We start from the raw sequence: 17787 nt of genomic DNA, 5'->3' as shown, positions 1-17787 counted from the left end.
TCACGGTTACATAGAACATTATGAAGCGATATTAATAAAAGAACTCTCCCGACTTCTTCTAGTCTTTACTTATTTATATAAACTGCTCTCCACTGAACATTTTATTGCATATAACTACTGATGTATGATTTTTATAAGCCACATGACATCCATGCATTAGAATATCTCTCTTTTCAAGTTATTTTCCTCGTCATAAATCAGTAGTCTGTGTCTGGCAATTAAACAAGTTGTGAGAAGAAGGTAAGGAGCTTAATGGTTGCATGAGTGAGCTCAGGAATGTTGTGTACATGCCTGACATCTACAGCTACAGTATGAAGGTTTTAGCCATGATACAAACTCCATTGTATCATTTTCTGTAAAGAATTGTATAAAACAAAAACATTTTCTGAAGGAGCCAGTGTGAGACTATGGAAATTTTAGACCACTCCCAAGTAAACAAGATGCACTTTCCAGCAGTGTGTATACAGCTGGGTTTGCACCAAAGTGAGGAAAGAGTCACTGAATAAATGTTTGTCAGGCTGCATGCACACACTCATTTGTACATGTCACGTTGAAGAGGCCTTAAAACTGGGGCATGCAGCCTCCTGTGTTTGCATGCTGGATTACTCACAGATCCTGTATGGAAAGATTCAGGATTTCCACATTATGAACCACAGCACTGTTTGACTGTATTTTTTTTCTTGGCTGCCAACATCTTTCATAAGAGTGGAACACTGAAACACAAGAGAAAGTTTGCTGCACCACTGGAGCACTGCTCAGTTAGAGCTCTCATCTTAATACTTCCTCAAACATGCTCTCTCTCTCTCTCTCTCTCTCTCTCCACACACACATGTGAACACACACTTTCCTCCTCCCTCTCCCTCCTCCTCCTCCTTCTCTGTAACCAACACACACACACAGACACACACTCTTGTCACTGAGTGTGAGCGTCTCACCAGTAAGGATGATTGGAGGAGTAAGTGCTGCATAGGCTTCAGCATTGGGAGAGTGTGTGTGCACATGTGTGTTTGGGTGGACTCCCACTGTATAATGGTGCCCCGTGTGTGACTGGGCTGACCACGACAACCATACGCTCCACAGCGGGGACTCTTTTCTCAGCATACAGATGGTGTGAGGGGGAAAAGTTTTTCAGCTCACTCAGATCCACTCTGCACGCAGCAGCAGCAGCAGCAGCAGCAGGAGAGGAGCTGAAGTACAACCTCAACCTGTCTCAGTCCAGGATTTTTGCGGGTGTTGATTGATTACCTGTCACTGGATTGGATAAACTGGTCGAGCATCACCACACACATCACTGGTGAGGGATTCAACGAGGCTGTTTGAGAGGTGAGTGAGTTTGCTGTTTGACGTTGTACTGTTGCATTGCGTGGTTTTGCCTCTGGTGTGTCGGTTTACCTGAGTGATATATGATTGTTTTGGGGAAGTGCCTCTAATAAACTTGAGCTAAATTCAAGATCCAGACATGATTTGGCATGAGGAATGAATGAATGAATGAATCAATCAATATAGCCCTTGTTCAGAGAGAGCCACAAGTGAGTGTATTACACAAAAGAAAAGAAGGAATGTGGAGATGCTGTAGTCAAGTAAAGTGACTGATGGGTCCATTGTGGAAGGATAAAGTCACACTTACATTTATGTAATCTATACTCTAGGAAAGCATCCCTGGAGTGGAACTTCATGTGAAATTGCAGTAGTTAATCCATTGGCTATATAGCACAGCAACACAGCAATATCTTTCAGATAATGTGCTTCGGTGGCGGCCCAGATCTGTTTAAGGCTACTTGTTATTTTTACATGTATTTCATTTAACCCCAGAACACATGCAGAGGAGATCAGCAAGTGTATCATTTTATCATTTTACTCACTGAACAATGTTGAGATACAGATCAGAGCTGTTAGTGACTTCTAACACTGTTCATGTTGTAAAGGATTTGGTGGCTATAGGTTAATGGTTCATCGATGTGGTCTATTGTCACAGTGTTGAACCAGTGACAGAGCTCATCCAGCCGTGTCACCAGCACAAAGTGTCATATTGACATTTGAGAAGAGATTGGGCACCACAGGGGAAAATAATCACACACAACCTTATATATATAGGAGCTGGGACTCTATAATCTTTATCCAAAGCCCATTAGCAACATTGTTGGTGTGTAACTGAAACGCTGACTTACGTAACTGTAGCAGTGCCTCATCCGTTTTCTGGACTTTTCAGGTGACACAGTTAAAATCCTGTAGTTCTGCTGGACCAGCGTTTTACAAGGACTTTCTTATTCTGGTGCACGACATACAGATGGTGAGACCGGTGCATGTGCCATCCAAAACACTGACACCCCCCCCCCCCCCCCCCCCCTGTCTGAAGAAAACTCGATTACGTCTGGATTAATGCGCTGTATTTGCTGCATGTGTGAGGATGACTTCACATGCACACCAAACCAATACTATTGAAAAGAAGCAGAAAATGGGAGAGGAAAAAGAACGATGAAAGTAGGGTGAGGAGAGGACAAGTGTGTCAATGGAAAAGGAAGATAGGGAGGCGAACAGGGCATATGAGCTGAGGTAAAAGGAGGGAACGATATGATGAACCCCGTGTGCCAGGAATGTCTGCAGTGCATGAGCTATGCTGCTGGAAAGCCCAGGGATCAGGTTCCCCGTGTCAGCTGCTGCCCTCGACTGTTCCCAGGTCTGACTGTGACATCTGTTTATTGAGACAGAGAGAGGGATGGAGACGAGGACGGAGGACACTGCAGCAAAATTCAGAGTTGAGTTCAGTTAGATTCAAGGAAAAATCATAGGTAAAGGTATCACATTTTCGGAAATGCACTTATTTGCTTTCTAGCCCACTCCTCCTTTTTGTCTGTTTCGTCTGAAGCTTTCAAAAGATGTGCACAAATGAACAATAGATATTAAATCATATCTATCATTGAGCATAAACGAGCCTTTATAGTTTCCTTATTAAAACACCACTTAGCTACGTTTCTTACAGTCCTGGCTAGCCATCAGGTAATATAACCATAGCTACATTTCCATGCATCATGCAACTCTCCCTATTATCAAAAAAAATGCCCACCAAAGATTCACCTTGCAGCCTTGTTAAAAAGCACTGTAAGCACCATGGTCTTCTTCTGTAGTTGTTTTTTCGTTGGTGGCTGTCACATCGGCAGATTGGGCTCCAACAAGTGTGGCTTACAGAAATACTATTCCTGAACCCACCAGTGACTTTAGTAGCTCATTTCTGTGGGACAGATAGATAGATAGACCCTCAGCACCTACTGGGCTCCATGAACTGGTTCAATTGAATAAATGGGTGATAACAGCCTCCTAACCCTCCAGTAGGTTTAGTAGGCCCCAACTAGCTGATATGTATTGGACAGATAAAGTGCAGTCAAATCAGGTGCTGAGATGTGTCTCACACATAGGTCTTATACATATAAGGCTACAACCAGCAGCAGAATCTGCCAATAAGAACTTATACAATTGAGAAATTATACAGTATGTATAAATAAACTATAAGGCAAACCACAATCCAGCTTCAACTCCCCAAAAAACACATTGATTTGCCTCTGTTTCCACTCACTATGCTAAACTCAGCTGCTGGCAGACATGAAAACAATATCTTCTCATCTAACTTTCTGCCAAAAGTGAATTAAGTGGAATAAAAATGTCAAACTACCCTTTCAACATCTGTTAAATGTACCTAATACTGGCTAGTTCACTGAGTAAATCTATAGTAGGGTGACATTTACGAAGGTTGAAATGCAGAGTCAGCTTATCTCTCCGCAAACTGCCACTGCGAGCAATATATCCTTGGGGAGGAAATGACCACAGGTGTGATTTTCAGTTCAGCCTCACTTTTTGACCTTGTGCTTCTTATTTTGTGAAGAAAATATCGTCCTGTGTTCATGTGTCTGCGTTAACAAAAGCCACATCAACAGTATCAGTAGTTGTAACAGTCGACACGTAGAATGAGTCAGAGGCCGTTGTGAAGTCTTCACCCTCAACTCTCTGCACGGCCATGGCTCAGCTCGCAGACATACTGTGACACATGCTATGGGGGAAAATAGAGAGGGAGGGGTTGCAAAGCGAGTGGAAGGGTTACAAGTGTATCACACCAAAGGGCTGGATCGTAGACTGTGGAGGGGGCGTCTAAATCAGTGCGTAGACGAAATAAGACACTGACTCATCACATTGATTCATACAGGAAGGCCTGAGAGTTTATTAGGCTTTTAAGCAAAAAGAAAATTTATTGCCATGAACTAATCCTTCTGTGTTTGGGATACCTTTCACTGTCCACCCTCACCTCCCCTTCTCGCTTCCTGCTGCCATCCATCCACCGCTGTGACTCACGGTGGGTTGTGGGTAGTGACTGATCATGGATTTACCCCACAATAAAGGTTCGCCTTTTAGACGCTGTGTGTGTGTGTGTGTTTGTGTACATGTGCACGTGTGTGTGTGTACGTACTCATTTTTGTTACCTCTTAAGGAGGACCTCTTCCAGTACAAACACTGACCTTGTCAAGACCAATTGACCTCATGGAGACCACAGCCTGGTCCTAATCACACAAAACATCTTTTATGAGGTTCTAGTTAAAGTGAGGGGATTGATGTGAATAGTGATTAGGTTAAAGTTAGGGTTAGGCACAAATGGTCATGGTTAAGGATGGTTAATTAGGGATAAGGTTTTGGTTAGGTTGTCCACAATGAATGGAAGCCAATGCAAAGACTTATGACAGGGTTAGAATAGGGTAAGGGTTAGAGGATCTATTATGCCAACAAAAGTAGTACAGAAATGTGTGTTTTGTGTGTGTGTCTATGTGTGTGTGTGTGTGTGTGTGTGTGTGTGTGTGTGCATGACGCATGAGTACTTCCATCTGTGACCACTCTGAAAACCTTCTTCTTTCACATCCTCTCCTGCCATGAGCACTGCGAGGAACATGCCCTCCTCTCACCTCTCTGACTTTGCAGCAGGAGTCTCAACAGAAACATGCAGCTCTCGAGGTAGCAGCTTTGGTAGCGGAGGGTTATATTTGTCTTTAACACATGTGGGTCACGGAGGCCCCACTGTTCAGACTCTGTGGGGAGAGGTTGCTCAGGGATATTTAAAGGGTTGACAGCACTGACTGGTAATGTAGAGTTCATGTTTCCTCTGTTGCATGTTTTGTTGTGTTTTTGCTGTGAGCTGGGTGCTAAGAGCACATACACACACAAAATAAGAATCACGGGTTATCTATATCTATCTATTGGTATAAAAACACACAGATAGATAGATAGATAGATTTCATGCACCGTTGACCTTTGGATCATCCAAGAGAAGTTGGCATGGAGGGATCATTGCTTGGGCCAGCGTAGAGAGAAGCAGCTGAGGACTGAAGACAGACAGATGCTAATAGCCCTGTCTGCCACACGTAAGAGGACATGAATAAAGAATTTGTGTCTGCTATTAACCAGTAGGCATTTATATGGCTTTAAATAAGAGGAAGCAAGATTATATTTATTACTCTGATCAGTGGTAACCTGTAATATGAACACAATAAAATAATGCTATATATTGGTACATTAGTATGTTGGTAAAACGCACTTAACATGTCGACCGGCCTGTGACACTTCTTAGCAACCACAGGATGGGAAAGGCAGTTGGTAGTTTGTGGAGTTCAGTTTACTGAACTGCTCCCTCGCAGCTGTTTTGACCGACCACTTCCTGTGGTCACACAGGATTTTCTGCCGCTGTCGCTGCCCGACACCAACATTTTCAGCAGGTTATAAGCAACACTCTGTATAATCTTGGGGAATTTCCTCTTTTCTTTGCGGCTCAAACATATGATTTATGTGACTGTTGTATTTTTACCCCTCAAGTCTTCCCGAGCACCACTTTACTCTCCGAAAAAGATGAGCTAGACGGTGAAGTGCAGGCCTCAACCCCTTCCCAACAAACTGGCTCAATTCAGACAGGTCATGCTTTTGTGTGCTGTCAGCTTCACTACTTTCCAATAATGGGAGCAAACAGTCCTTGTGTGCACAGACGACCTCGATGCTGTGAGACGGGTTCTCATGAGGGACCTCAGTATCACATGTCAGACATTTGTTCTCAATAGTCTTATTTGATCAGTGTGTTGATATCATGTTCTCCAGGATGTAGGCACCATGTGGCGTCTCTGACATCAGTTGCTAAAAAAAGTTGCTCTCACTTATTTAAGTCTACATATGGAGAACTGTGCATCATCTCCATGGATCCCCACAAAATGCAGGGCCCAGTTTACATCAAATGGTTTTGTCACAGGAAACATTGCGTCTGCATGAGCACGCAGACAGACAAAGAACATATATACTTATGTGTCCAAAAAGAGACAAAGACTAATTGCAGAATGACATATTTGTAGCCTTCCTCTCTTCTTTTCACTTATGTATGTGGGCTTTGAGCTCATTCTTTCTTTGTGACTGCCACAGAGCCACAGATATGTTGCATTCTGCTAAGAAATTATAGTGCATGCCGCAAAACCTTTGGGGGCTGACTCGTGTTGTCATTTATAGTGATCTGACCCTGTGTGTGTGTGTGTGTGTGTGTGTGTCCTGTACACTGAGCTGTTGTTGTTTAAGGTGAAGGTCAGAGTGTCTCCTCCCACAGATGTCCTACTATGGTCAAAGTTCTGAGACCTGCTGTGAGAAAAATTCCGGTATTTCCTTGAACACTTCAGGGTACTTGACAGTTGAATCAGATCCGTGTTACCATACATAAGCAGATGGTAATGTGTTAATTTGCTGCATTAACTGGAAATTAAATCCTCCTCTCCTTCATACTGCCACCAGAGATTGATCAAAATGAGCTTGAGTAACATACATGTCCTGTTTCCTTGTTTACAGTTTCGCTTCTCTACTCTTTTTGTCAAGGTTGTTGAATTACATCACGATTACACACCTGGCTCCACTGCTTATTTTGGAAACTGAGGCTCAGGGGAGAGAGACAACGCTGCCACGCAGAAAGATGCACATGCAGAACCTGCACAGCGTGTATTGTAACTGCAGGTGTTTTACAGGAACACAGGTTTTTAATGTGCTGAACAGACAAAACAGTTGGGTAGTTATGTGTCCGGAGTCTCCACAGTTGCTTTGTATACGTGCAAACAGCCACATCTGGGACCATCTGGGAGAAGTGTCTGCGAAAATAACAGCTAATTTGACAACAAGGTTTGAAAACAGGTCAGCTGTCTTCGCCTTTAGTCCTTGTTAGGTTGTTGCGTTAAACTTAAGGGAACTAGACAAATGCACTTGCTTTGCCAGTGTGCTCATTAGCCCCTGTAGCACCTCTACTGTTAGGATTTATCATTATGTGCCAGTCTCACAAGAAGCCTGGGATAGTTACCAAACTGAAAAAAATCAAAGGAGTGAGTCAATGAGAAAATGATCCAGCAAATCAAACGTCAGCAGCTTTTCATGCAACTGTAGCTGAAAATCCATGTGAGTTAACTCTGTGCTTCAGTAGAATAAAATGAATGAATGGTTTAGGAAGTTGAGTCTAGAAAACTAAACAATATCCAACCTACTTGGAAACTTGGAAACCACATGACTCGTGGAAATGGAATTTTCATGAGACTTTAAGAACTAAAGTAATCCATATATTGTAAATATGTTTTGGAAAAAATAAAAATCACAACAATTTAAAAATGAAGATGAATGATTAATAATACCCCCAGATTGAGAGTATGCAACGGTCACTCTGATTGGACACTATGAGTGCAAAGGCTCATGGGACATATAAATGCCCCAGTTGAATATAGCTGTTTTGGTGAATGCGTTTTTTATGTATATGTGTTCAGGAGACTTTTAAGTTGGGTTCTATGTCTACCAGTTCTATGTCACATGAATAAAGTTCATGTTAAAGCTGCACAAATCATGTTGCTTGTTGTAACACACTACAAAACACAGGTTGTGAGTTGTATCAAAATATACTATACTTACTACCATGCAGACTCGCAGTAGTACTCACAACCTAATGCTGATTCACTGGATTTATTTGCTAGAACCCACATTTTGTTTTTCATCAGGAACATTAAAATGAAGATGAATAATTTTCACATGGCCACAATTCATCATAGTGTTTCTGAATAAGCCAGAGAACCACCAACTTTTCAACAAAAAAAAAGAATCTTATTCTGCTTGTCTGGTAATTTATAACTTAGTAATGATTATGCCTTCTGTCCCTGTGCAGCAATTTATTACCTCTGGACTAGAACACAGTGTGATGTAAAGTTTAAATAGTGTTTCTACTCTGCAGCCACCTCAGAGAAATTCACATTAAGAAACCCCCAAGTTATTTACCATTTCACTTTGAGGCAGCACAAGGCCTGGTCCCTGCACTGCAGTTAACTATAGTCCCCAGTCCAGGAGGCATGCAATTGGAAAGGGCTGTGGCACCAGACTGGCAAGTAGGTGACTCCATCAAAACAATGTGTGCACCAACCCTAGGCTGTGAATTATGTGTGTGTGTGTGTGTGTGTGTGTGTGAATGTGTGTGTCCATATGTGAAAATATACTTTGCTCAAGCTCACAAAATCATTTATATGAGAAGCAGCAGGAGTATTTAAGACGTTATTCACCCAACATTAGTGTTATATGATCCAATAAGATTTTCCTGAATAATGGTGATAGCAATAATGATAGTTTTCACTGCTGGTGAAGTGCATTGCACACTTTTGAAGGTGAAGCAAAGATGAAGTATAGAGATTGTGGCTTTCACAGTGCAAAGAAAATCCCTTCTTTCTGAGAGGAATGCAGAGGATCGAGCATGTTTCTGCATGCACATGCATACGGGACACGCTGCTTGGATTGTGCATGAGACCAGGCAAAGTTTTGAAATCACCGTAACAGTCCCTGCTGCACTTGCTGCGCCATTGTCTGCAACACCGCTGGACTGCATCTGGTGCTCATCTGCACCTCATATGGACCTGTGGGCTGTTTGGACGAGCACCAAGCCGAGCTCGGCCTGAGCCACTGATAACAAAGGCCGTGCTTAAAGCCAACAGCAGCACTCACTGAGGAGAAGCGTATATCCAGGGATGATGCAGCAGCTTAGACTATATGTGCAGGGTGGTTTATTGCACGCATAGTGTTGTGGTGAATGTGTTTAAGTGTGTGTTATGGTACGTTTGAGGAAGCAGGCGGGTGGGGTTTGGGGATTTTTTTAGACATTCAAAGGTTTAGTCTGTGGTCTTGTTATCTGGCTCATGAATTCCTCCTCCCACATTTTCCCTACTGTCAAAGTCTTCTTTGCAACACTCAAATCTATCGGACCCGGATTTCATAATAGTCCATGAAAGACAAACCACAGTGTGCATGGAGAGCTGTGTTAAAGAGTTGACATCTCTAAACCATAAAAACGAAATAAAGAACAATAACCCCAAACGCATCCCTGACACATACCTTGAATTCTGTTTGAAATAAAAGATCAAGGTCATGGAGACCTCAAGTTCTTGTGAATTTGATATATCAGGAAAACTCCGGAAATTTCACAAGATTCCTTTTTGCCTTGTTAATGTGTTTTCTTAAGAACACCTCACAAGAATCCTTTCAAATTTGGCACAAATGTTGACTCAGAAGCACAGATCAACTGATTAGATTTAGTTGGGCAAAGGTCAAAGGCCATAGTGACCTCACAATCCATGTTTTTGGCCCCTTGAACTTGCATCTCAAGTCTGCCTTTAGGGACATTTTTTAAGATCTTCACCAGTTGACACAGTGACCTCATAAGAACCTGGATGTTTTTTTTTTCTGCAGACTGAAACTAAAATGCACAAACTGTGGGAAGTATGAATTCTGCATCCTCTTTGTTGCCAGATGTCTTTGTTTACCTCATGTGTGATCTTCTTGGAATCAGCAGTTTCTGTAAAGATATTTAAACTCTTGTGTCCGTCTGCAGATCAGAGCTGCTGCAATGGAAGACCAGTGTGTGTCCCACAGCAGTCCCCAGCACAGCGGAGGTCCGGCCAGCGGCGACGTTCTGAGGCAGGGGCGGCCGAATGTCATCAGGTGTGGGTGGCTCAGGAAGCAAGGAGGCTTTGTCAAGACTTGGCACAGTCGCTGGTTTGTGCTGCGAGGGGACCAGCTTTACTATTACAAAGACGAGGAGGAGACCAAAGCCCTGGTAAGGCTGCAAACACACAACTAAAGTCTAAGCCCGACTCATCTTGAAATCATAGCATCACACACTCACACACACACACACACACACACACACACACACACACACACACACACACACACACACTCAATCACTGGCGCTGATCACTCAGTTTGGAATGAAAACTCACAGCAGATTTCGACAGTTGTCAGCTAAATCAAAAAATCCATTTGATCTCTTCTGAGCTGTTCAAGTGAGCAAACAGATGGAAACTTATTCACTGGGAAAATGTGGACAACAACTCAATGTTTACTCAACATTAACTTAAGAACTGTGAACATTATTTTGACAAAGGTTACTTACTTAGTACAAGTATTTCCACTTTATGCTACTTTGCTCTTCTACTCCACCACATTTAGGAGATAAATACTGTAAAATTGTCTCGACTCTATAAATCTTGCAGAAGTAGCTCCTGACTTTGTAGCTTTTTAATAGAAATGCATTATCTGATAAAAGCATACACAAGACTTTAAACCAGTTCTTCTAAACCTTTTTTCATGTGTTCAGTCTTTTTTAAGCTCTTGGCCTTTAAGGACTTTTGACTTATTTCTTCCTTGCATTTGGATTTTGGATTCATGTCTCTGCTTGAGTTGTGTGTTTTGTTTGTGGTGCAGATTTGAAGTTACCTCCGGTTATTTGTTACTTAACCTCTTTTCTCAGTTCAGTGTTGTTACTACCTCTATCTAATTATCTGGTCTATATATATCAGTTCTCAGTTTCTCATCAGTGTCTCGTTAGTTTCTTAGTGTTGTACTTCTGCTTCTTCTCGCATTTATAGCATTTGAGTTGGGCTTCCACAGTCTTTTACATCTTGAGACTTTTGGATACCACTGCTTCCAAACAAACAAAATTGTGTTGCAGAATTAAGGTTGTTTCACTTCTTTGCTCTCTCATTAATCGTCTCACAACCACCCAGATTTGTCTTTCAGGAGAGACAAGATGAGGGTCCATGTAAATGTAGAGAGCTTACACATTGATGATTGGCAATCTATTGTTGTTGATCCCGTCTAAAATCAAAACATACAGTTATGTATGCAGGTGATTATCATTCAGTATATAACAAAACCACAAACTACTGATATCTAATATAGTACAAGAATTAATGAAATAAATACTATTTGAACGTTAAATTACCAATATTAACTTTTAATGGGGATAATTGGTAAACAGAAAATAATATAAATCCTGTTAGCATTGCAATAGGTGTTCTTTAGATGGCAGGTTAATTAGCATTCTACAATACTTATAGTTCATTTTCATTATCACACTTTGCAGCGGTATCAAACTTTTGCAAACAAAAGGGACAGTCTGTCATCCTCAGCTCCACTTTCTGTTATTATGTTATTTTGTGCACATTATGTTATTTTGCTCAATCTATCATCATGGCCCTGAAATGGTGGATGAACACATCGACACAGACCCGACTCTGATTCAGATGAGTCGGGTTGTTTTGACTGTTTGACGACAAAGTGAACTGCTGCACAAAACGGCAAAACGCACAAAAGCTCCAGTTAAATCAGAGGAGACGATGAGTAATGCTGGCAATAAGGCAGCGTCACTAACGTTACTGTAACCAGGCAGCGTCTCTCCCTGAGCATGTGTGGAGGGAACAAAGAAGCAGCCACACATATTTCACATCATGTGGAAGACACATGATTGATTCCACAAGTTTAGTTGAAGGAGCCCATGTATGTTTTTAACAAACTTGTCTCTTCTGGTGAAGTTGGAATGACGACTCTGATAGAATCTGGTCTCATTGATTAATGCTATTTCTGTTTCAGGGCTGTTCAGGGATCAGTTTGCTGGAGGATTAAGTGTCAGTGAGTCAAGGACAGCTGAAAACAGAGGACAGGGGATATTAAAGGAGGGGCTTTTCATTTTGGGAAATATAATCAATCTCATAGTATCTACCAGATAGAGATATTTCACACTTGAATATGTTTTTGGAGTTGTAAACTAAATTATATGACTGTTCTTTGATGAGAAATGAATTACTTAACATGTCATGTTTTGCATTTATAGAAGTTTCAGACCAGATGCTGTGTTTTTCTTTGCAAAGAAATAAAAATCCACAAATATCCACAACTTTTCCTAATATCTATTCCGCCCCATTGATATCCTGTCTTTTTCCATGGGAAAATATGGGAGCACAATTGAAATCTTCATTCTGCTCATCTACCCACACTTTTTTCTTTGTCTGGCTGTTTTCCCAGCATGCTCAGCTGCCGCCAAGCCCAAGCCACATCAGCAGCAGCAGTCTCTGAAGGTTGAAGCAGCAGACCTGAAGCTGGGCTGCTGGCCAGATACAGAGAAAGGAGATTTTCCTTATTGCTATTTCTGGGCAGCTCCATATTTAAAGTTACATTTCAATTCTCGTGCAGTGAACATCCTGAGGGAATGATGCAAACACTGTGGAGTAATTCTTCATCATATGACAAGAAACAATTAGTCTCGCTTTAAAATCAGTCTCCTCATCTATATTTATACACCCAGATATACTATACTATATCAATGTCTGTATAACTTCAGCCACCTGAGCAAAACTCCACTCTTCTGTGCAACCTTCCATTCTTTTACCCTTCTTCTAAAATAAAGCCGACATAAATTTCAGATACCTTAACCTGCAACTTTTTTTTTTGCAGAGAATGGGGAATTCAATAAAACTAGGTCAGGCACAGGGAAGTGCATTGAAAGCCCTTAAATCTCCATGACCTCTGAAGTGGAGCAGCACAAAAACACCCAAACAAGATACAGTACCCGGCAGTGAACGAGATAACTATAGTCCAGAGATTTCTAACACCCTGAAAGAGAGAACACTAGAAGGGCAGAGAGGAGAGGCAGCCTCGTCTGAAATTGTTCTGAGCCTTGAACACCGATGTTCAAGATCAGGGCAATAATATACACTCACACACACAATAAATCTTAGTGTGTGTGTGTGTGTGTGTTTGTGTGTGTGTGTGTGTGTGTACTGTGAAGTTGAAGTTAAACTTCCCTGTCCGGAGCCGTCCTGGACCACATGATGTAGAGGTGTGAAGCCATATTTAGATCAGAGATTAATTAATTCTCTCACGTCCCATGAAGTCTCCATTTATCTCCTGTCACATTAGCGTAATTGCTGTCTCCTCAACCGGAGCAGCGGCGTCTGCCCTTATACGTTGCCAGTGGAAACGCAGACGCCAACGAAACTCAGACACATCACACTTTTACACATAAAGGCTGCGTCAGAGATATTTCCAAGTTTGATTCTTCTGGTGCATTCACATGGTGTCAGAATATTTCGAAAAATTAGCCCCAGATTGGGAAAGTTCATGTGAACTCGTCCTTGAGTGGGAACAACAACCCAGAAATTCTGCAAAAGGTTTGGCACACATTTTGTTTGATTAACACGCACATGATTTAAATTATTTATGTGCTTTATTTGCTCTTTGTTAATATGTAGATGTTAGAAAGAGGCGTCAAGTTGTTTAAACACTCTTGACACATAAAAACCATATATTGTGTTTACAGCGTCCAGGTTTTTTCCACATTGCAACCTTAAAGTACATGAACACACGAAGAACAACGGTAGAGGAGCATGTGAGCACAGTTCATATCTCACACCTGAGTGGCAGATAATGCTGATATGAATTGTTTTCTCTTGGCTATATATTAATTCCTGTTAATGCAGATAACAGATCAGAAAACAGTTGGATACAACAGATTATAACTTGGAGCTACAAGAATGTTTTCTCGATGTGTTTGTGCAGTAATGCAATCAAATGCTATGCTCATGACATAGTACAAAAACTGTACTGATTTAGTTGTACATAGACCAGTGAACGGGACAAGCATTCAACAAATTATTTATACAGATATAATATATTGGATTTTTTCACATGCTGCTGCTCAGAGGACTTCTGATGTTGGTTGATAAAAACATTCTGTGGGGCGTATGATAATTGTCAGTACAGGGGACCCTGCTGTGTCCCGTACAGAGGGGCCAAACCTCTCTGAGCAACGTGCGGAATCTGAAGAATGGGAGTCGGATGGAGGTGAAGGGTCAGTGAAAAGCATGCGTCGGGTTTGGCACGTGTGGGCTTAGCGTCAACATACCATCTGCCTGCCCACACTCGTCCGTGGAGATGTAGAAGCACGCAAGCATGTATGTGCTACACACATCCACATCCACACACACACACACACACACACTCAGATTTCACATGGCCGAGTCATAAACAAAGACAGAATTCATCCAGTGACGGAATTGGAATTATTATTGTAATTTAAACTACTCAGCATTGGAGCTGTATGACAGGGAAGCAAGTGAATGGGAGAATTGTCAATGAATACATTGAAGCATTTCTAGTTTACTACAATGTATTTAGAAATGGAAGAGGATATTAGAATTCTAAGACGTACAAAGTTGGTTAATTCATATTCATAGTATCGGGGGGGGCAGACAAGAGGATCTGAAGCCAAAGTGGTTGGCTATAATGAGAAATCGCATTAAATCAATAATTCAACGGTGCAATAATGCTCTAGAAATCCTCTGTTATCTCTGCTGGAGCTGGGAACAGCTTGACCTTGGCATTTAACAGGAGTAAATAAAATGCCACCGCAGTTCTGTCATTATTCACACTGAGAGACTGTGTCGTCTTAGTGCTGCTTTCATGAAACATTAACATTGTGCCGTTCTTCTGACCTCCTCCGCACACTGACAAAAACAGACGACGGCTACACTTGTGGCTTTTACGACACCGCGTGAAGACATCTCTGGTCGTCAGTGTTTCAATAGTACGTCCATTAAAACTCAGAGACTGTTCTCTTGGATCCCTGTGTGATGACTGCATGTTTGATAAGCTCTGAATCGATGGAGGGAAAAGCCAGTTCACTCTCACTGGACTCCCAACGAGTTCTTGCAAGAACTGTTTTCTGAGCTCTTCTCTCTGCCTCTGATACTTGAGGTGGTAACAGGGCCCTGCTATGAATTCCAGGTATGTGCAGGTGCAGTATTTATACGAGACAGGGACCAAATTTCCTCACCAGAAATGAGTTAGCAGCCGGTGCAGGAGCCGTTCAGAGAGTTGAATCACATTGAAATTCTTCACACACGGCGGTGGTTTCAGATGGAATCCCAGAGGCAGCTGAGTCCCTGTCTGACATAGAATACTTCACTTTTCAATGGCTATGTGTATTAGTTGCCGTGTTGTCCCACAGACGAGTAGAAATAATAACATTGGATGACATTTGTGAAAGGTGTTGCTGGCAGAGACAAACCTGCAGCTCTATGGAGCATTTCAGCCTCTTTTAGCTCATTGTTTTTTAATGTGTAGCATTAAGGCTTAATAATGCTGCCGTAATCTATGAAAAGGGATCCCTCCATTTCAAACTGCGCAACCATCACTGTCCACATACTTCTATGCATCCTTTACGTTAGCAGGGTTGTTATGTCATACAGTGTCAATAGTTTCTGACAGCAACAAACATGGCGATGGTTGAGGAGACTGATACAATCTTAAGACTGAGGCAAAAGTTACTGGTTCGCTTGAACTATCAACTTCAGTGGCCCCCATGATTTTGAATGGTGCTGCTCTGTTTCTGTTTATAAAAGGCTTGTCTCTCTTTATGTATGAAAAGACGAGGAAGTCTGTTTCCAATGATATTACCCACATTCTTCCATATGTGCTTTATGTTGGCATGGATGTAAAGCAATGCATCAGCTGTAAAGTTTATGAAGACAGTATTTCAAACAATTCCTCAAAAAGTTCAATCTTGGCTGAAAGTTTTGTCCTTCTGGTCGTCTTGCCCTTCATAAATGAGCCTTCACTGTGTTTCGCTTCTTCAGTCTGCGCTGCTGAAGCAGACAACTGTTTTCAGTGGCTACCTCTTAAAAAACTCAATGCACATTTGTCCGTACCAAACTACAGACAGCCCGTTAGAAACTAGCATGGTCAGCAGTGTTTGCCGGCTACAGGCTACTGACACCAGAAGAGACATAAAAAGTCTCTGGAGCTTAATGGAGAGTGAATACTGGACTTAAAATCACCACGTCGCCAGAAACACGACCCAAAAATGAATGTAAATGTTGCTCTGTGTCAGCTTGATGTATAAGTTGTTTCATTAACTGCTCATTTCCACTGCTGTCAACTGGCCAAACAGGCCCCCAAAAAATATTATTGCTTTTTGGAATAAGTAACAGAGCTACAAATCATATAGGCTCATTTTGAGAACTCCCATCCGTCCAGCCGGTTTATGCCAGATTATGGATGAACAGCAGCACAGGTGAAGGACTACAACACAAACATCTTATGTTACTGTATTCTAGCTAAGTTTCTGCTCCTGTCAGCGACAGAAGTGACCTGTCAGACAAAAATGTGCATCGCCAGTATCAGTATATTGCATACAAACCCCAGAGGGAGGTCTGAGAGGAGAATCGGGTGTCAGAAATACACAAAAGATGTTTACTCTTGTTGATTTTGTATTCATTTTTTCATGATACCACACGATCTTCAAATGATCTCATTCTGTGACTAATAAATCAAAGCTGTAATGGTTAAGATATTGAATTGTCATGAGGGACACAATGTATATTTATATATATATACACACAGACTTATACTACACATTTAAAAAGAGACCAAAAGCCATTTCAAGGAAATCTGCATGTGACCTTGGGGTCCAGCAATAAAACATTTCACATGTTTCAGTGCAACACAACTTTATCACAATAATGCACAACTATCAGAGAGCTCGTATTTTGTATCTGAAATGTTTTTGGGATATCTCTAATGCAGAAGGATTGCATATCAATGAACAATAACTGGCCATATTAATTTCAAGGGTAACGGGTAATGATATATGGACTAGTGTACTAATATTATGTCATCTCTGTTGATACAAACAGCAAACAAACGTTGATACAATGCGCAGTGTGGAGAATGTGTTTTTATTAAAGCTGTAAATCTCTGTACTTTGCAAAATGGCGTAATAAAAGTGCTCCTCTATCAATAGTACACAGATATTCCCCTTGACCAAGACTCTGCTCCATGACAAGCTATCTTGAAAATTAATGGTCACACTGAATTCTGGGTGTCAGCGCTCCCTGGAGGAAGACCTCTGGTTTTCATCATTTGTTCATTATCTCCTCTCTTTTGATAAAACTCAATTTTAACACAAAATACCTCACGTTGTTGCAGCCACTCATGAAATGTACGGAACATACATGTACGCCTGTGTGTTCATACGTTCATGTGTGTTTCTGGGTACCTGCCATTCACCTCTGACCACATCAGAGCCGTCAGTGTTTCATGTTTTATGGCTTTAATTTACTGCACTTTATGTCTTTCATTATTTTATGAAGCCCGTGTTGCTCAAAGCGTCACTTTTATGTTGTGTTCCGAGAAGGTTCCATCTATACAACCTACCAACCTTGTTTTCAGATACAGTCAAACTAAAAGTCATCTTATCGTGAGTTCACGAGCTTCACTGTATATCAGGGCTATATTGTAGGGTGCATTCTTTCTTGGCAGCCAGTTATCTTTAAGCCTCTGGCATGTTTATCATGTAAGACTCCAGACTGTCTGCAGAGACGTCTCATTTTGCTCATCTGTTCATCTCTCTCTCTGGCTTAATAAAAAAATACA

At 41.6% G+C, this 17787-nt stretch overlaps 1 protein-coding gene across 1 annotated transcript in view; it reads left to right on the top strand.

Annotated features, from left to right (window-relative positions):
- The first annotated feature begins 847 nt into the window (after positions 1 to 847).
- arhgap24 (Rho GTPase activating protein 24) overlaps positions 848 to 17787 on the top strand; it is a 60496-nt gene continuing 43556 nt past the window's right edge. Inside the window, exons 1-2 of the mRNA XM_020082339.2 lie at positions 848 to 1323; positions 9905 to 10129. Coding sequence (XP_019937898.2) covers positions 9920 to 10129 — 210 coding nt within the window. The 5' untranslated portion in view covers positions 848 to 1323; positions 9905 to 9919. The remainder of the gene's footprint in view (positions 1324 to 9904; positions 10130 to 17787) is intronic.

The sequence above is a fragment of the Paralichthys olivaceus genome, chromosome 18, assembly GCF_024713975.1.
Source record: "Paralichthys olivaceus isolate ysfri-2021 chromosome 18, ASM2471397v2, whole genome shotgun sequence".
NCBI classification, from domain to species: domain Eukaryota; kingdom Metazoa; phylum Chordata; class Actinopteri; order Pleuronectiformes; family Paralichthyidae; genus Paralichthys; species Paralichthys olivaceus.
This window is presented reverse-complemented; position numbering and strand designations above follow the sequence as displayed.